This window comes from Micropterus salmoides, unplaced genomic scaffold (assembly GCF_014851395.1).
Source record: "Micropterus salmoides isolate LMB-PRFRI ecotype aquatic unplaced genomic scaffold, ASM1485139v1 Ms_hic_scaffold_13, whole genome shotgun sequence".
Classification (NCBI taxonomy): domain Eukaryota; kingdom Metazoa; phylum Chordata; class Actinopteri; order Centrarchiformes; family Centrarchidae; genus Micropterus; species Micropterus salmoides.
The window spans coordinates 21,817,838-21,838,630 of NW_024040374.1; the positions used below are offsets into that span (position 1 = coordinate 21,817,838).

The following is a 20,793-nucleotide window of genomic DNA, read 5'->3' on the forward strand; positions in this document are numbered from 1 at the left end:
ATAGCTGTTTTCTTAAAAAGTATAAAGATGTTCTTGTCAAACCATTGACCCATCTTGTTAATCTTTCCATAAGAAACAGTACATTTCCCAGTGCATGGAAAAAAGGAATAATCATCCCTGTGTTCAAAAGTGGTAGCCAAGACTCAGTGAGCAACTATCGCCCTATATCGATTTTACCAATTTTATCTAAAATAATTGAATAAGTTGTAGCAGCGCAACTGATTGACCACTTAGAAGCCAGACAGCTCCTCCATCCACACCAGTTTGGGTTTAGACCAGGTTATTCAACTGTAGCAATAACAATAGCAAACTGCTGTTTAACTGAAAATGTAAAAAAGTCCCTGGACAAGGGCAATGTGGTGGGAGCTGTATTTATCGACCTTAAAAAGGCATCCGACACGGTCAAACACAGTTTGCTTTCATTTAAAATGTTACATTTTAATTTCTCAGATGAGGCAGTGTTGTGGTTTACATCTTATCCCCAGTCTAGAGTATAATGTGTTAAAGTTGATCAAGACATATCTGCACTCTCAAACATAAAAATGGGCATTCCGCAAGGCTCTATACTTGGCCCTTTGCTGTTTAGTCTCTTTATAAATGACTTACCTCTGCACTGCTCAGGTGCCAGTTGTCAGCTCTATGCGGATGATGCAGTTCTTTATGCACCTGCCAAGTCACCTGAGCAGGCTGCAGCTGTCCTGTCCACCAGTATGACATCCAACAGTGGCTCATTCAAAATCAGTTAGTTCTAAATCTCTCAAAAACAGTCTCGGTGTGCTTTTCCATTAAAAAAACTTGATTTAAAAGAAAGATTTAATATTAATTTACAAAATAAAGAAATTCATCCAGTTACAGAATTTAAATATTTCTCGGGTTAGTTTTAGATCCTCAACTTAAATTTGACAAGCATATAAAGAAAATCTCAAAAACAATACAGAGTAATCTCAGCTGTTTCAAACTAATCAGAAGCTACATATCAAACCAGGCAGCCCTGCTGTACATGCATGCTATGATTTTTTCTCATATCATACTGCATGACAGCATGGGCACAAGCCGCTCCCACTGCAACCAAACGCATAGGCTCTCTATACAACCGAGCAATAAAAATTATGGATAAAAAACCAATACGCCATCATCACTGTACCATCCTTAAGAAATATAATTTAATGAATTTTGATAGCTTTAGCAATCTTTGCTTCCTTAAATTGATTCACAAGTGCATTAATCACTTAGCACCTCAGCCACTAAGTTCATTTGTTGAGAGACAAAACAGCATTCGAGTCACTAGGAGCTCCACAAATCATGACTGTAAAATACCATACTGCAGGACCAGCTTTGGACAGACGACCTTCTCTGTGAAGAGCTCTAAACTCTGGAACTCATTACCATCTGACATCAAGACTGTACCTGACTTTAAAATGTTTACTTCCAGGCTTAAAAAGACAAACCAAAAGTGTACTCATTTTTAATTATTGTAAGTAGGTAAGAGTTGTATATGATATGCATGTTTATACATCATGTTTATATTATTTTTTTAAATTGAAGTAGTAAAGTATTGTCAGGGTTTGCTGAGTGAGTGCAGCAGGAGTGAGCCGAAACACATGACACTGTGAGCTGAGATTGAGTTCCAGGGTTTATTTATCCCAAGCACCACAAACAGAACTCACAACTACAGGAACTGGTACATCCAAAAGGTAGCAACGGGTAGAAACACGACATCCGGCAGGACAGGACAGGACAGGACATGCGACATGCGACATGCGACATGCGACATGCGACATGCGACATGCGACAGGACAGGACTGACATGAGACAATGACCAGACAGGAAATGAACAGAAACACCAGACATTTATACACAGTGACTAACGAGCAGGGCGGGAGCAACACAGGTGACTGGGATCAGGGTTAAAAAGGCAGAGAGACAGAAGGGAAAACAGACTAGCAGGCAGGCAGATTACTGAGGGGAGTTACTCAACACTAAACATCAGAGTAATATAAACAAGCGGACAGATCACAAATGAACTAACACCAACAAGGAACACAGACAGAAGCTAAGACTTGAACAGAACTCAGAACAGACATGGGCAAAACACAGAAGTACACAGACCAGGAGTAAACACTTAAGACATGAACTAAGGCACAGGACTAGGAACACAGACATGGAACAAAAACCCAGACTCCGCAACAAGACACACAGACTGAAACCCAGACACGCACAGGACAGGATTGTGACAAGTATGTAAATTCTATTGTTTATAAAAGCCCAACCAGTGACAGGAGTTGAAAATTAGCATTGGCTACAAACTTTATATGCAGCACTTCAGTGACAAGCTTTGTTTTGACACTATAATTGTTTGCATTGTCCCTGTCAAATAAATAAATATAAAATACATTCCACCAATGTCTCCTTGTGGCCTAACATCCAGGCCTTTCCATACATGTACATTGGTATCGTAATGTTTCCCGCAACAGTCGATTTAACACACTATAAAAGTTGTGCAAAGCCTCAACCGCGTACACTGTGCCAAAGCAGAGTGATAACCAGCCAACTAAGTAGGCCAAATTTCCCGAGCTATCTACTAAACCCTGCTTGTTTGGCTGGCAGTTTCTGTCAGAGAATGATGTCTGTCGATATGGATTATTAACAGCAAATGTGATATTTAAGACACAGCTTTAGGGGAACTGGCAAGAATTTATTACAGGTTAGTCATTATGAAGACAAGGGTGTCCTTTCATGACTGGTTGGATAGGAGGGGAAATCACAAAGGAACACAGCTTCCATCTGGTGGTTAGAAAATGCAAGTACAAACTAAACACTGCCTCAATAGCCACTGATACTTTTTTATATGTGCTGTAGTGGTGATGGGAAAATAGCCGCACAGGCCCAGATACTCTGGATAATCAAAAAGTCACCAAGTAAACTTATTTCTTTAAATCACTGTGAATTGTGTGCTCTGTAAAGATACACACTTGGCCACCATGACCATACACACTGGCTGTGACCAGACTTTAGATTTCATGACTACAGAGTCATGCTATGGCAGTCCAACAACACAACACAGAATTTCTTATAATGGTGGAGATTATAGTATATGTATTGTTTGCATTGCCTGTGCAGATGTGTATTCATTTTTTCCAAAAAATGCTTAAGGAACCTGGATCCTTTTGTTTGATGTTTTTAAACACGTACCAACCTGAACACACCCACTCAATATTCTGCGCCTTCTGTTTCAATATTGCAAGGATTTACTTGTGACCATGTGGTATGTTCAGCCTTTGCATGCCAGGAAAGATAAATATTCCCTCTAAAAAATGGACATGATTGATCCAGGGATGCAGAAAGGGATGACACAGGGGTTTGAACACCATGTAGTCTGCTGACAGCATGAAATGAAACTGAGGTAGTTGCAGATACTGCTCTCTCTTGTACAACAAAACTGCAACAACCACAGTGGGCGATTCTTTGAGTCTTTTAGAGGACGTTTTTGGATGATAATATGAATCTCCAATATGTCAAAATTAATTAATTCCAATCATTCCTGCCCTTCTTTTATCCTGCAACTTGTGCAATGCACAGTGCAGAAAAATATCCACTTCATGGCCCTGTGTGGCCCGAGATCCACCCACTCAATAGGAGGAAGCCACATCCTGGATTTGGGTCTGCGCAAAGCTTGAGCCAAATCAGCAGTGGTGGAAGAAGTACTCAGATCTTTTACTTCAGGAAATGTAGTAATACCACTGAATAGAAATACTAAGTTATAAGTAAAAGTCATGCATTCAATGCAAGAAACCTTCATTTTGTGGACAAAAGTGGTAGTGTTTCCACCTCGTCAAAAGCTGAATCTGGCTAGCGTGTGCATTTGTTTTGAACGGGAGTGACAGAAAGACACTTATTTTTAAAATTATTTTTCACAGCTGCATAATGATGAGGTAATGTATCGATTTTTGCCTACTTAAAATGAATAACTATAATATGATGATGGTGAAACAAATTAAACTTTATTTTAGTACCATTCATACACCTAAGTTACATGTAGGCTAACCCTAGGTCTAACAAACATATTTGGCTGCTCGGAACTAGTAGTTTTGTTGAGAAAGCTAAAGTTATCAACATTCCCTAGAAATGTATGTCTTCTTAATAATAAGCCAACAGCAAGATACAGCTCTGTAGCAAGGCAAAGCCAGTTTGTATTACAGTAATGTCCAGCGTGGCCTATCTTTACCTCCATGGACTATACACAGCCAAATAAAACAGACCTGTCTAGGAGGAAGAGGGACAATTCAGGGGCAGTTTTAAATCCTTTCAAATTCTGAAATTGTCTCCATCTGTTGAATGACTTCTCTTTGCTGCCCCCAGATCAGCCCTAACCACAAAATATAACTAAGTTCTCTATGGAAAAAATCTAATATGCTTGCCTTTAACCGGCTAACGTACTATTCAATGCAAAACTTTGCCTGGAAAAAAGGCTCTTCCGATCTGCGTGCCATTAATTGTTTCTTCTGATTTCAAGGTATTAAGAATAACAAATAGCTAATCTTCTCGCTGAGAGACACATTTACTTATGTAGGTAACACAAGGTATCGATGTAAATTGAGACAGTTTCACAACTACTTAAAAAATTAAAAGTAGCCTACTTAATATGTAGAATGGCCTGTATCAGAATAATGGAAATTATATCATTGGATTATAACTAATGATGCACTAATGTGTTAATTTGCTTACTTTAGTATATACTTCTGGGTAGCTTGTGACAATTCTCTTATTATATTATAACCTATAATAATACATACATACATTTTGTATTATTAATCAGAGTCTGTAAAGTAAGTAGTAAATAAGGCTATGATTTAAACGTAGTTGAGTTAAAGTTCAAAGCAGCATGAAATGGAATTGCTCAAGTAAAGTATCTCAAAAGTGCAGTACTTGAATAAATGAACTTACTTTTCACCACTGCTAATCAGCCAGCTGCCATAAACCAACCAGAATGAAATAATATCTAATGCAGTCTCGGCTAACTGGGAATTTGAGAAATGTTCAAACAATTTAATCTGCAATGGTAAGTGCTTATCAGATATGTTCGGCTATATCAGAGCAAATGTTAAGAAAGAGGCACTGCAAAATTGGTGCTGTTCAAGTCTGGTATTTCCATGAAAATATTTTGTTTAGTCTGTGGAAGGTGAAGCAATGTCGGTGTAATTATAGTTTAGCTTATGAGTATTAAGACAGCTAGTTGCAGTGAGCCCATATGCAAGAGTCTGTTCTCTGCCAGCTCTCTCCTAATGACTACATCTATGTTCTAACTGGAATTAAAAATGTGCTTGAATAGTTCACGTGCTTTTAATTTCATCCCTGCCCGCTGATTATTTACACTTCACAAAAAGAGAATTAATTGGTCCTACAATGATTTATGGGAGCAAGCGGAAATTTAGTTTGTTTTCTTGATCACATCCAACAGAGCCCATTCCTTTAATGGTTGGACCAACATCAGGATAGACGTGTTGTGAGTGTTGTTTAGTGGAAAAGCTCTGATCGATATTGAAGAGCTCTACACTACTTTCAGACCATGCAGGGACCTAAGGCATGGAGAGAAAGGTGCAGCACAATAACTCCACAGTTCAGCCTGCTCTTATCACATCTCATCAGCCTGTTAAGTCAGTGGTCCATAAAACTGTCTCCAGAGTGATATGCCATCGTCACATCACACCCTAATTTTCTTGAACAACACCTTACAGTTGAACGAGCATGCTTTGCAATGCATAACCAGAGTGCAATGGTGAATTAGGCACCAGGGACACCTTCAACTCTTACCGCTTATTAAACCACAACTACACTTTCAGAACTTCACCATGCTAGCCCAAGCAGAGATGAAGCTCCCCCTTTAACAGCAAAGTAACAGTACTTTTTTTATTTTGCCAAGTTCCTCATTCACTCACTGACTTCAACTCCTAACTAGACATATGGTGAGTTAAGTTGTGTGTGCTCATACACACTCGTATGCTGTTTGTGCCTATGCGCGTTGCTGTGTTTGCACAATATGCAAGTGACTGACTGGATGTGAAGAATAATGTTGAATTTGGGTAATTAGGAACTGTGTGTGTGAGCCTGTCTGCCTGTCTGTCTTGACTGTATGTCTACAAATGCATACAGAATGCAAAATGGCTCCCTTTGCGGCCTTTGTCTCCCTCTGGGCCTTCCAGACTTCCCAAGCTGAACAGATCAGGCCAGACTGCCTCTCTCTCAGGGTCCAGACTGGTTAACAAGCAGCAGAATAAACGCCAGCCTGTTAAATTGTATGTAACTTTTTAGTTCGCACTAATAGTGTGACCTTTATCGATTTCTTGTCTCCGCCTTCAGCTTGGCGAAACACTAATGGCATTGGTCAATAAAAAACCATGAAGTGGAAGTTCTCAATACCCCTCCCCCTGTGTTGACCACATCCCTAAGAATAGCCACTCAACCTCCCTCAGAGTCCAGTAAGCTAGTGCCATGACAGCTCAGTACTCTTATTCAATATGAGTTGCTCTGTGTCCCTGTTTGTTTCCTCACTACAGATGTAAGAGGGCTAACATGCTGAGGCATCCGCCAAACACATCTACTTTGACTCCTGTCCCTGCCAGCTCCCATTCAGACGACCAGCCACATTCAGTGAGTACCCTGCCTCTTTTAATCAATAAATTTATAACACGATGAACGGAGCATAAAACAACACTGCGACTTGGGCGTGCAAATCGAAAACAAACAGCAGTTTCAGCAACTGTTGTCTTACTTGCCACTCTGGGACCTACTGCTTCAAAGAATTACGTTCACATTTCAAAAGAACAAGTTTACAATAAAAAAGCCCTGTGTCTGTATAGCTACCACCCACTGTTTTATTGACTTGTAATGTCAATGTGTATCCCTGCTTGCTGATGTCTTTCCCTCTACACTTGCACTTATTGAGCTTTGCAGAAAGAAATATTATGAGCAGAGTTCAATACAGCTGAAACTATCCCCACTTCCCTCTCAGTGAAAACAACCATCTACTCTTGAATGCCTACGTCTTTCTCCAAACTTCTCAACGCTGAACTTTGTTGACCAATCTGTTTCTGCTGCACACCAAGGCCCTTTGGATGTGAGCCTTTCCTTGCTTCACGGGTATACTGCTGAATTCAGAGCAACGGAGGCAGTTGAAGGCGATTCTCTCACACAGTGATGCAGCCGTTCGTAAGTCAAAGTTCTGGGAGGGGACCCCTGTGGTGCCGCTGCTCCACAGTAAGAGGAGCAGCAGCAGCCAGCAGCGGTATTGATTCACCTTGCAGCCTTGAGCCTGCTGTCACAGACAGTATATATCACTTTATTTAATCCACTGTTAAATAGGCTGTAATTAGAAATCTGTCCAGCGGATGTGTTTTAGTTAATGGGTGGTTTGTGGCTAAGGTACAATCAAACTACGCTGCCTGTTGTGCATTTGCTTTGTTAGTGTTCATCTTTCAGTAACAGTTAAGTGAAAACTTTATTTTGATGATGGATTTGGATCTGAGTACTATTGACAGTGTCTACAAAGAAAAGGCAAATGATGCAAAACCCTCTCTCGGGGGATTAGCCTGCTTGCTATTTGAAAAGTACTTACAGTAAGTCTCGTAATTGTGGTTAATGTTTGCAAGTCCCTTGGCTCAATCCAATGACAGATAGATGACAGCAATGCTATTTACTTTTATAAAAAGCGCCCTTGTCACTTGCAGCAGCTTTTACTGTGCAACCTGTATGGTCACCTACAGTAATATCTTTCAACCTCTGTCATTCAGGGTAGCTGAGGCAGCTTGTACTGTTTTTCTACTTTTAATAGAGGTGTATATTTCATCACTATTAGCTTTTTGTGTGACACTATGAAGCCAGAAAATGTCTGAAAGTAGTTAGATTTTCAGATTTTATTAAGCATATTGTAATATACATTGTTCTGATTTTAAAGAAACTCAAATGAGCATCTAACATCAATGTAGTTTTAATGCTGAAAAGTGACTGTCAAGCTTCTTGATAGACCCACATTTGTGAGTAATCCTCCTGTATTTCAGTTTGGTAGACATTGAAATTTGTAGTTGGATTTTTGACATCTACATGCCAGTTTTTATCAGTAAGACTTGGGAATTGATGGATTACTACTTGTAGATTTGATAAATGGTTTGTGATTACCAGCAGAAGAAGTAACTATGGACATTTGCTCAAGTAAGCTACTGTACTCGAGCACAGTCAAAGTTTGCGTTTAACTTTGTGATACCTTTCTCCACATTTCAGAGAGGGAATATTGCACAGTTTCACTTTATTTATCTACAAAGTTTCACACGATTTAGATTAAATTTTATGCATCCACTGCAGTTAACTTTGTAGATTTTTACTTTACTACATGTCATTTCACTTAAGTCAGACTCAGCACAACCCACACAACTTACACTGAAATACTGGTGACGCATTAACGCACCAGTCATTTGAGTGTAGTATGACTTCACCTTACCGTCAATACCTGTTTTATTCAAGTAAAGTTTTAAATTAATTAAATTAAGGGCTTTTACTTGTAATAGGCTTTTTAATGACAACAACATTTTGACACATATCACAGCAGGCCACACACAAGTGTAAATAATGAAAACTTAATGATGACACTTATATTGAAAGGAGCAATCATTAACATTATTAGTTATTTTGGCACAGGTGCTGTTCCTTCTATGACTAGCCAAAATGTCTGCTGTGAGAAAGGCCTGTGGAATATTCTCCCTTGGGTTGTTACTTTTACTAAGTAAAGGATTTGCAGTTCTTCTTCCACCACTGTTTGGAAGGAAAGTAGCCTACTTTACAAACATGCCCAGTCATGTTCAAAAAAGCTGGTCAGAGCCCAAATGTCAAACAATACTTGCCAACCTCCTGGCACAACTGCCTTTACTAAGTTGAAGTACTTCATAACTGACACTGGGTGTCGCTCCAGAGTGTCTATTGTCGCTCCTGCGTGCTTATTCCGCCGCTATCACCCCCCTCTGCCGTGCATCCTACTGTGTGTGCGTGTGTGTTGTGTGTCGGATAGAAAGTCAGCCTGGTTTCCAGCTGAGTGCTTGCTCTCTCACAGTGTGTGTGTGTGTTGTCATTATTATCCACTCTGCTCCCAGCTCAGAATGGCCAGATTCACTCAGACTGAAACAAGAAGGCAGCACCATCCACAGCAGCCCCAGCCCGCTCACTCCAGCCTGGTTTTCACCGGACCGGGGGCACCAACGACCCAACAACCACTACTACTTATCCCACATCAGCACCAGTACCCTCAGATCACATTCCCGAAACCCATGAACGGGTCAGAACCCATTTCAATTCATCCGGAGAGCGGCAACATGAAAGACCAAGATGCCATTAAGCTGTTTATCGGGCAGATACCGCGGAACTTGGAAGAAAAAGACCTGAAACCCCTGTTTGAACAGTTTGGGAAAATCCACGAACTGACAGTTCTCAAGGACCGATACACCGGCATGCACAAAGGTAACGTGTCCACCCTCAAATGACTGCGAGGCCCATATAGCTTAATAATTGCTTATTATTAACTGTACCGTTTGAACTCTGAAATAGTGACGCGAAAAATTCTGATATTTGTCACTTTTTTATTTTTTTTTATATCTCATATGATATCAGTCTACTGTTCTAAACAGTCCTACATACAACCATCTTTTGCATCATTGCTTGAATATTTTCATCTAACAAAGGTTTGTCATTTTGTCCCAGTTATGATTTCTTTGTTTATAAAGCACAATTTCTTATCTATTTTTTGACTGCCTAATATTTTAGAGCATTTGTATTTTCATCTTTATAATTCTATATTTGTTTTTATTACGAGAACACTTAAAATGGGAGATTTACAAATATTATGAGCGCGTGCAGTATCACGAATGATAGGGTGGCAAACTGTGTTGGTCATGTTCGGTTTTATTGCAATTGAACAGTAGCCTACAGTCTTAACACGCTCTTAAGTGGGGCAGAGGCGCTTGGAAAGGATGCATTTTTAAAGAGGCTTCGCTTGCCAGTCCCGTCTTTTGCGGAGGGGGCGGCATCATTTATTCATTCATATGTTTTCTTTAACATCTCCCCATGTGCGAATGGGGCGTGCTGGTTACAAACCCGACACAGTGAAATCAGTTCAATACCACGATGCCTCCAAAGGGCGCAAGAACTGTCGCAAAATGACGGACGTCGCCACGGAGAGTGGGGCAGCGATGCTGCGCTGCTTCTTCTGAAATGGAAGGCTGCGGGAGGCAGAGGGTGTAAATCCACTCAGCTCACTATAGTGACAACTTCCACCTTCCGTAATGAAGTTGGTTATCAAAGATGTACGGTGTAGCCTATACATCACTGCCTGGGTGGGAAAACCATTTCGTTAACCCCCCCCACCCCTTTATCCACGCAGTGGCGTCATCATCATCATCGTCGTCATCGTCATCATCATCACTTTCAACCAACTTTCATTGTGTTGATCACAGTTAATTTGTAGTTGCACTCAGGCAGGTTGGACATGAACCCTAACCCCTTGAAATAATCACAGTGACATTTACATACATTAGGAGACTTCCATGATAATAAAGACTGTGACCTCCAGTATCATAATTATATTGGAATCATAGTTTCCGCATTTTGAAATTGTTGTAAACACCATATTCACAATTCAAAGGGAGGAAAAACAACACTGAGCAAGAGTTGTGACGTGCTTAGCTCTTTTGCACAACACTTAAGGTTTAAAATGTGCTCCCATCCGTCCTTCTGAATCTGCCTCCTAGATGTCACAGACCAAAAAACAGATGCGTGACTGTCCAACAAAAAATAGCCTCTTTCTAAATTCAACCTTTGGATTCCTCATTTTGTTCTCCTGCAGACTAGATGTTGATATGTGAAGGATGTCAGTACAGGAGATAAGCCTTTTTATTGCAGTGACATTTAGAAAAGACAAATGATAGGCTGTGACAATAATGTGAATTCCATTTGCAAACATTGCAAACAATGTCAAGTCTTCTATGACATATGGAATCACCATCCAAAGATATTACATTTGTTACCATTAGAAAGGTCGTCCACAACTGTCACAAAGCTCAAAGGCCATCTCAAAAATAGAATGATTTATTTTTGCCCTATATATATTCATTAACATGGATTAACATCCTGGGATTGATTGCACAGTTTTATTGACAGAAGACACAACAAGTAACAAGTAAGTACCAAAGTAAGAGAAACCAAGAAAGTATCACAGTATACTGTAATTACATAGATATTTTTTATGTACATATTCAAGTTGAAATTAGCAAGTGATATTATATTCAAAATCTCAGTGATCACACGTAGATCAAAACATGTGACAGTTAGGTTTATGAAGGTTTCATACTGGATGTAGCATCGATTATGCTGTCATAGCTTCTATTAGCCGCATATTTCTTGAAGCCACATGCCTGAATGGCAAATGGTCCTGATTCCATAGTTGACATTGTCTGTGTGAAGAACAGACCTTTCTTTCAGTGTAGCACTCATTTGGCATTCATTGTTATCTCTGTACATACGTATACTAAAATGTCCTTGCCCTGTATAACATAATGATTATTTCCATGGAGACTCAAATTCTAAAGAGCTGTGTAACAAAGCGAAATCTCCCCCCTTTTTTAAAGAAAAGTGTATAAAGTAGAAAATAATCTTGATCTTGTGCATTCTTATATCTATCGGAAGTCAATCACAAGTTCTGTTACTGTTAACTCAGTTTAATATGTAACCCCCAAAAATCTAAGACATTAGCTTGTATAAAAGCAGGTAGATGACGTCATCTCTTCGATCTGAGTACAAATTATAAAAACTTATTTCTAAATACACTTCTTAAAGTAAATTATTACCTTTGTTCATTAACTTGCAAACAATTAATTAAAATTAGATAGGTATTGTTCAGTCAAATTAAATGGCTTAAAATTTAATGAATCCGGGCCACGCAATTAACAATACATAAACAAACCCTAATATGTCAATGATCTCTGATGAGGTTATTTTATAGTTAATGATGTTATTAAGTTAAGCAGAAAAGGATTATTAGATCCTACTGGAAAGACTGGAACAGCACCCTCAAAGAGACATATTCGGGCTGACAAATACATTGACGGACACACACACACACACACACACACACACAGTGTTGTGCACAGTCATTTTGATTTTCATTTCATCTACATTGTGCTTTGTGTGTTTATTATTTCCTCTTTTCTTATGCAACTATTTTTTCCCCTTGGTAATCCATGAGGGAAAACAAGGAATTAGTTTGTAAAGCGTGATAATAATGCATGGCCATAATAACTTGACTCAAGAGGATTAGCAAATGTGCATTGTCTGAAGCAGCAGTCTCTTGGGTGATCAGCTAGTTGCCTCCCTAAACAGTGGCTGCCTCTGCCAATTAAAAATTCAGTCTAGTCTGCCTCTTCAAATGATTAATTCTGCCCACGCTGTCAATGGCCTGCCAATTATTGTCGCCCAATTGGTATTAATAGGTAGAGGATTTCTTGATGTTGAATTTATCACAGACTGTGAAAACTTCTCCCTTTGGCTCTAATTAGCTTCCACTTATTGCACATGCAGAACACACACTTACACGTTTATGCACATGCATATAAACAGAGCCAAGGCTTTAATCACCCCAAGGCTTTCATTTTTTTCATGTGTTTAGGTTGCTGTTTTCTGATTTTATTTATTTTTCACTTATTTATTTATTTTTGTCCATATTGACCGTTCTGCTTTGAAAAGAAAAAGATGTATACATGAAAAGCACTCGGAGCAAAGCTGAATGTGTTTCAGTGTGTGGAATTGCATTTTTTTTTCTTTTTCTGGTCAGATTTTAGCTTGAGTATGGTTGAGAATGATCTTCCCTCGTGCACTTAAGTAACATGCAGTCAAACGAGAGAGAAAGGGAGTGGGAAGAAAAGATTTTTTTCTGCAGGTGTGATTCAGCACCGCAGACAGAGAGAAAAACAAAACAATCCCTACGCTGCTTCAGTCTGCCGACCAACTCAGCCTGGGTATCAGTATTAAGCTATTGCCAGGTATCATTGCGTTAATGCATTTATAAATGGACCAGAGATATTGCCATATACCCTAGCAAAGCAGACGAATATTAAATCACAGAATAATCTAATGAAATATTTATTTAAGTTTTTATTTTTTTCTCCCTCTGAGCTGGTCTGATGGATAACGTTCCTCTGTGGGTTGCCCTTCCAATAAAAAAGTGAAAAGGAAGGAAACGAGAATAGTTCGAACATAGCATATGCATCAACTTAAAATGAAATGGCATCCACATGAGACTGCAGTTATCCTGTATAAAAATTATACCTGGAAGGGAGTAACACTGATTAAACTAAGCTCTGGTTTGTTAAAACATCTCTCTCCTCTTTCATATGAAGGGAGTGTGAGTTCATCTACACGTCTCCATATTGTGTGTGCCTTATGGAAAGTGTCAAAGATCACGACACTGCTGTAGGACAGCATCCCCCCTGAGGAAACAGATGGGATTAATTCACTTACAGACTATAAACAGAGCTGTAGAAGTGACATGGATGGTACACACCCATCACGCTGTGATGATGTTACTGATTTCACAAACATCAGTAGGCAGTATGACCATTGCATGGTTGCCGAAGGAATTAAACCATTTTTGGGAAGGAATTTATTCCATTTCAGCTGAATTTGTGAACACTGAGAGACACAGAAAAAAAACAATTCTCATGCTCCTTGTGTTTCTGTGCAGTGATTCGATTTAACAAATCTAGAATAAAATCTTCTGTCAGGGCTAGTGAGCAAAGGCCACCGAGCCAAGCTAATGCAGTAACAACACCCGCTTTGCAATCTGTAAACGTCTGTAAATATTGTAATAAGCAACAGGGCTTTCCTCATAAAAGATGCAGCAGCTCAACTGGTACTGACAGGCGCTATGGGCCTTGACTTCAGGATGAGGAGTGCTGCCTTCCTCTCTCTTCTTCTCTTTTCTGTTGGTTTTCCAAGGAGATTGCCAATCTTAGATGCCGACAAGGCCGTGCTCTGCTCGAGGTTAGTGTCCGCACACCAAACGCACCTGGCTTTTATTCTGTCTCCACTTCGTACCCCTTAATCCCTGCCCGAGAGAGCCTTTCAGATGGATTGATTTCCTGCTCCAATGCAACATTCATTATGGCTTGCAGTATATTATGCTTTCAGTATGTTGGAAGTGGCGTTATTTCATGACATTTCTGGAATATGTTTGCTCTTAATGGGTGCCTGGAGCAGAGACAGATAAGGGAAGATGTACTGTGAGGTCTAAGGGAAAACATTGACCAATTTCAACACCAAGGCACTTGTTTATGAAACTGTACACTGCATGTGCATTTCATTAAAATGGACTAAATGACAGTGTCATGTTTGGAGGCGTGACTGTAATGGCATGGGTGTTAAGGGTTAATGACACTTTTTTCATGACATGGCTACCTAAATAAACCCATTTGTTATTCTGTCTTGGTATTTAAAAAATGACCAATGATGTTGTGTCAAGCTCAAAATTAATAAATGAATGCTAGAAATATTTTTGATGTGGCAGATGCATTAAATGAGGTACGTTTGAATTTATTAGGATTGTTAGGAAACATTGTGCTGCCTCTTATGACTGTGCTGACAGCCATCAAAATTTAAAGAGAAGATTTTAGGTTGAATTTATTTTTGATGTGTTGTAGGTCGCATTTCTCCTGAAGGTAGAGTCAGTAGAAGCATACCGCCTTCTTGTTCACGCGCAAACGTCACAGCTATTTCCTTAGTCTAAATAGAGGGATAGAAGCCTATCTATTTTGTATGTGTAGCTTAGCAGAAAGTGCCATTGCCTACAGAGAAGAGTGTACTCTGACGGGGGGTTATAAAGGCGCAGAGAGAAAAAAGGAGGGAGCAAGAGAGGAGGGGGTTGGTAGTTCTGTTAGAATAGCATGAGCTCTTTAATGTTGTGTTTGAGCCTGGCTGGGCACAGATTCATTTTAGAAGGAAAATGAAATAACAAGGGAGAGGGGAGAGAGGAGATTTTAATGCAATGTTTTGTGATAATCCCTCTCCATTTTGGAATGGTTCAGGAGAACTCATGCGATAAAGCCTTGTACAAGCCTGGAAAATAATAAGTTATTTGTCTTGCCTTATAGTACTGTGCCCTTGGAGGGCTCGCTAACCCCCATGTTTTGGCCAAAAAAACAATCACAGATTAGTCAAGCTGTCACATCTCTCTGATTGCCAAATGGCTGAGCCCTTGATGTTGGTGTGAATGAACAATGCATAAATGTCGTACATGTCTCTGCCTGAGAGCGCACGCGAACACAAAGCTGTGTGGTTATGACTTAGCACTGTCACTCGAATTGGACAGGGAGGATGGCACATGTATGCAGCAGGGGCCACAAGGCAAATGACAGACTGACACATGGACACAGAACAATGGGTGTATGGACAGATGGATAAGTGGAGGGGCAAAAGATGAAATGTTTGTCAGAGATGCAGAAACAAATAGATACTTTTATCCCAAGGCAGTGGGGGAGTAGAGTGATGGCTCAGCTTGGGACATGGACTCCTCTGACAGGTTGAGAGCCATTTGGACACCGGAGGGTGGGATTGATGGAGGGTGGAGGAGGAGGAGCAGAGGCCAAGTTCGGCAGAAAATATAATCACCTGGAAGCTCTTAAAATGAGACAATCCCTCTAGTAACACTAGAAATACATCTATTCTTCTTCTACCACTCATTACCAATATTACTACTGCTGCTGCTAGTGCAAATACTGCAACTTCAACCTCTGATCTTGGATGCGGTTTACAATTTTATGGCTAATATTATTCCTAAATTACCAATGTAGGCAACAATAAAAATGCTTATATTTGCTGTAATAACAGACAAAAAATGTATGTCTGTATTTTGACAACATACCCGACATTACCTAAATTATGGCAGTTATGACAATGACCTTTTTCCTACAAATATTACTTCATTCCCAATTTGTAATGAAGAAACATTTTAGATTGGAAAATGTCTATGGATGCTCAGGTTTGTGAGGGATGTGTGAAGATACATGCTGCTCAGCACGGTTATAAATAGAAATTCTGTGGTATTTCCGAAAATAGGTTAAGCTGCCATCGCTGTACTGCTGGCATGACATCACTGATTGCCTGCCAGCCTCCCCCAAAAGACTGCTCCCATACTGTGCTCAAAAGGAGGGAGAGAATGAGGGCGAGACAGAGGGAGCATCTGTGGGCAACTGTAGGGCCATGTTCCCCTCATTTCCAGCCCCAATGAAGCAGCGACGCTGTAGCTAACAGCCTCTTTGCTTTATTGCCAAAGACAAAAACTGGTGAAGGGCTTTGTACTGGAGATTTATCATGTCCACATTTTTTAGTGTGATACAAGCAAATTGTATGCCAAATAGTAAAGAAGGCACAGATGAAAGATGGAATTTGTATTTCTTTTTTGATGATCAAATGTTAATGTGGTTGAATGAGCAGAGTATGTGGACTTTATAGGAGTTCCAACATGGCACCCATTCTGTGGTTCACTATTCAACGGTAGATCTGGCTTAATTAAAAAAGACTACTCAAATTAATTAATGGCTGATGGGTCCTCATATCTGTTTCCTCTGCTCTTTGGGTTGAGTTCAGAGTTTTTTCATTGCCATTCTTTTGATCTGTCTGTCTGTCTGTCTGTCTGTCTGTCTATCTATCCATCTATCTACACAGTAGATCTATTTCTTGTTTGGTCATTAGCAGGACAGTATTTCTGGAATCCACTGTGCTGAATATGGTTACTAGGAAATATACGTCAATGCAATTAACACCCTGGTGTCTGCTTGTTAGTCAGACCATTAATGTTAATTATTACTCTTCTCTAGCTCCGTGGTGACATGAGATAAATAAATAAAGAAGGAAAGCTGGGACAAGGACACAAAGTCACAAGGCATAATTGAAAATATGTGTTATGCTCCATTTGGTACATGCATTTAAGGAAAAGAACAACTATTAGAAGCAGAGGACTCAAGTTTGCGATTAATGTTTCTTCTCAAGGCGTATAGCCGTATAATGAAGAAGAATGTGTGTGTGTGTGTGTGGTATAGCCAGGTAGTGGTTTTTCACCTCCTCGTGTCTTTCTTCCTCATTCCTCTTTCAATCACTCCATATGAACAACCTCTGGGCCTTTGAAGCACTATCTTTAAAGACATCTAAAATCAAAGTGGCTGAAATCCCGCTCCGTCTCCTAGTCTGTAGTCGGTTTGCTGCTGCCAGTCATCTATGATTGTGGCTTTGATCAATTGGTAGTCTCAACGCCTTTCACCTTTTGAAAGAGGGCAAGCATTATTATGAATGTTGCATTAAATATACTTATTAGGTATATTAAATTAAGACTTTGCATCAGTGGAAACAATGCACTCTGTATTATATAGCAGTAGGCAATGGGTGTGAGCCAAGTGAAAGTAATTTTATTATTTCCTTTTGCCTGGTCTTGTTTGTTTTTCTAAGAGGTTGTTATAGTACATGAAAAGGAGGAGATGCAGTTTTCTGACTTTGACGGGGGGGGGGTGTTGGGGGGCTCAGAGAAACTTTTATTGATTTCTGTGTAAATCCCCTTGCCAGAGCAGACTTGGCTGGGGGATGGAGGGAGGGACAACGGGCTGGAGAGACGGGACTTGGCAGGTAAACTCTCATTGCCCTCCCAGAAGTAGCACGGCAGGAGGCAGTAAGTGTGAACCTACACATTATTTACAGGTCTGTGAAACTCCATCCATTAACAGTGTCAATTAGCTTGCTCATCAGGGATGCAGGCTACTAGATGTATTTATAGATCGCCCTGGCTTTAATAGCAGAAGAGGGATGAAGTGCACAGATAGTCTACAAAAGCCGACGGTTACTTAAAAGTTCCAGTACGGTGGAAGATGCCAAAGTGCTGTATCCTGTTGTGTTATCCAGAACCACATATTGAAAGAGTTCTGGCCAACTTGGGAATGGGCGGCCAGTTGCAATCTATCACGTCTCCTCTCGAAACTGCACCTACCGCCAAACAGCATTATCTTAGGAACTTTATCAGGAACTAGTTGTAGCTGTATTAATGTTCAGCCTTCCTAAAGTTGCTACACGTACAGTATATAACTAAAAACATTTGTCAGCTTTTGAGAGAAATACTCTACAGTTGGATTATATATGAGCTAAACAATAGACTGTAAGTGTGAAGGTGTCAAAATGTATTTCTCTTCATTGTTATGATGGCTCATTAGGAAATGCACGGCACACCATAACACGTATATGTATATCTCCTGTAAATACACAGGTTCACACAGGCAGTCCTTTGGGATGTACTGCTTATGGATCTGTTTGAGTGCTGCTTGGGGGCAAGTGTAGTCTATATGAGCAAGTAGCAACAAATCAATGCCTGAGGTCTCCTACTCAGGGGTCAGAGAGGGACCTTTTTTTTCTCTTGCCCTTATGATGGACGCCGATGCTCCTCAGCGCCCGGCGACGATCATCCTCCCCCAGACGTTGCTCAAGGTGAAGGGATGATGGGAGGGGTAGTGAAAGGAGAAATGGAGGAGAACTTGGAGCTGTGGTAGCAGCGATGAAGGGACGGAGTGATTGATGAAGGAATGATGGAAGAGTGTAGTCAGCTTCAGGATCATGAGATGGTGGCTGAGCACAATCTCTGGCTCCCTTTAAGGTGGCTGTCTGACTTAATTAAGGTTTACAGGTTACGCTAGGCTACTGCTTATATTACAGTGCTCATTACAAGCCCATTAGGCCTGGGCAGAGAAAATATTGTTGTCAGAACAATGAGTGAGAGCATTTTGGAAAGTCCCTGCCAACTCCATGCTCCAGCTCTTCTTTATTATACCTCTCTGTCTGTCCTCCCTCAATATGTCCTCCTTCTCCCTGAACATTGGCATGATTGTTTAAGTGTGGGAACAGATCTTTTTTTTCAAAGGTGAGGGAGTGATTATATGAGTTAAAAGCTTCTCCGAGACCAGACTGATTACCCCCCTCACAGTCAATCTGCGCCACTGAGCCTCCTGCCTCCCTGGCTGGCAATGATTCAGGTCATAATCACATTGTATCAGTGCTGATGATGTGTGTTTCAGCTCCCGACCCCTCTGAAAGGCTATCAGTTCCCCCGGAGCCCCACATGGCAGTAAATGAAGTAAGCAAGTAATCTACCCACAGTGATAGCATTTTCCAAAGAGTGCAAATGATGTGTGAGGGAGCAGGGGAGACTGGTGCCAGAACTGGCTTGGTTTGTGCTACCTTCACACTTTCTGGCCAAGGAAATGCCACGTTGAGAGCAAGTTCACACTTTTTCATAAGACTGGGGCAGTTTGGCTCCTCTGGGGCAAGGAGATGGAGCAAAGGGAGTGAAAGTAAGAGTGAAAATAGAGAGGCTGTTGTTTAAACCAGCCCAGTCTCCTAGGACTTGCATTCATATCTGACAATTCAGCAGTATATGATTCATGCCCAAAGTAGAAGTAGGACGTTAACATTGGGCTCCTGCTGTTGACGCCTGTAGCTGTCAGTCTCTATTGTACACAAATGACTGTGCTCATAGTCCGACTAGCATGTATATAAATATAATTAATTGCAAGATGCCAGTGTAGAGAGAATTGTAATACACTGTTCAGCCATAACATTATGACCACCTGCCTAATATTATGTAGTCCCTCCTTTTGCTGCCCAAACAGCCCTGACCTATCAAGGCATGGACTCCACTAGACCTCTGAAGGAGTGCTGTGATCGGACTTGTTTGTCTAGCACGTCCCACAGATGCTTGATTGGATTGAGATCTGGGGAATTTGAAGGCCAAGTCAACACAACGAAGCATTTTTGCTTTGTTGCAGGGCACATTATCGTGCTGATAGAGGCCACTGCCATCAGGGAATACTGAAAGGGTGTACATGGTCTGCAACAATGCTTAGGGAGGTGGTACGTGTCAAAGTAACATCCACATGAATAGCAGGACCCAGCAGAACATTGCCCAAAGCATCAGACTGCCTCCGCCAGCTTGCCTTCTTCCCAGAGTAGGTCCTGGTTCAGGTAAGCGACGCACATGCACCCCGCCGTACATGTGATGTAAAAAAACACGATTCATCAGATAAGGCCACCTTCTTTGATTGCTCCATGGTCCAGCTGTTCTACTGACACCTTTCTATGAAAACCAGCATTAACTTTTTCAGCAGTTTGACCTACAGTAGCCCCTGACAGGGGCTAGTCTTTGCTCCCCACAAGCATCAGTGAGCCTTGGCCGCCCATGACCCTGTCGCCGGTTCACCGCTGTTCCTTTATTGGAACAGTTTTGATAGGTGCTTACCACTGCAGACCGGGAACGCACCACAAGAGCTGCAGTTTTGGAGAGGCTCTGAGCCAGTTGTCTAGCCATCACAATTTGGCCCTTGTCAAAGTTGCTCAAATCCTTATGCTTGCCCATGTTTCCTGCTTCTAACAATCAGTTGCCTCAAATATCCCACCCACTGACAGTTGCCATGGTAACAAGATAATCATTGTTATTCAATTAATCTGTCAGTGGTCATAATGTAATGGCTGATCGGTGTGTACGACCTGTAGCCAAACAATGAAAAAGTAAATGTTAACAGAGTGCATATAATATGTAAAGTTAGAGTCTACTGTACTCCTGTTTGCCAAGGAGGATCTATTTACCAAAATTGTTCTTGTCAAGGTTAGTACGTCATGACAATAAAGAAATTGGCATATGGCTAATAAAGACATATTTGACTAGGGAGCAGAGAA

General features: G+C 40.7%; 1 protein-coding gene across 1 annotated transcript in view; it reads left to right on the forward strand.

The window, feature by feature from the left end:
- The first annotated feature begins 1,938 nt into the window (after positions 1-1,938).
- Positions 1,939-20,793, forward strand: part of celf5a (cugbp, Elav-like family member 5a) — a 181,898-nt gene continuing 163,043 nt past the window's right edge. Inside the window, exons 1-3 of the mRNA XM_038716210.1 lie at positions 1,939-2,237; positions 6,555-6,648; positions 9,138-9,501. Of these exons, the coding sequence (XP_038572138.1) occupies positions 6,571-6,648; positions 9,138-9,501 (442 nt within the window). The 5' untranslated portion in view covers positions 1,939-2,237; positions 6,555-6,570. The remainder of the gene's footprint in view (positions 2,238-6,554; positions 6,649-9,137; positions 9,502-20,793) is intronic.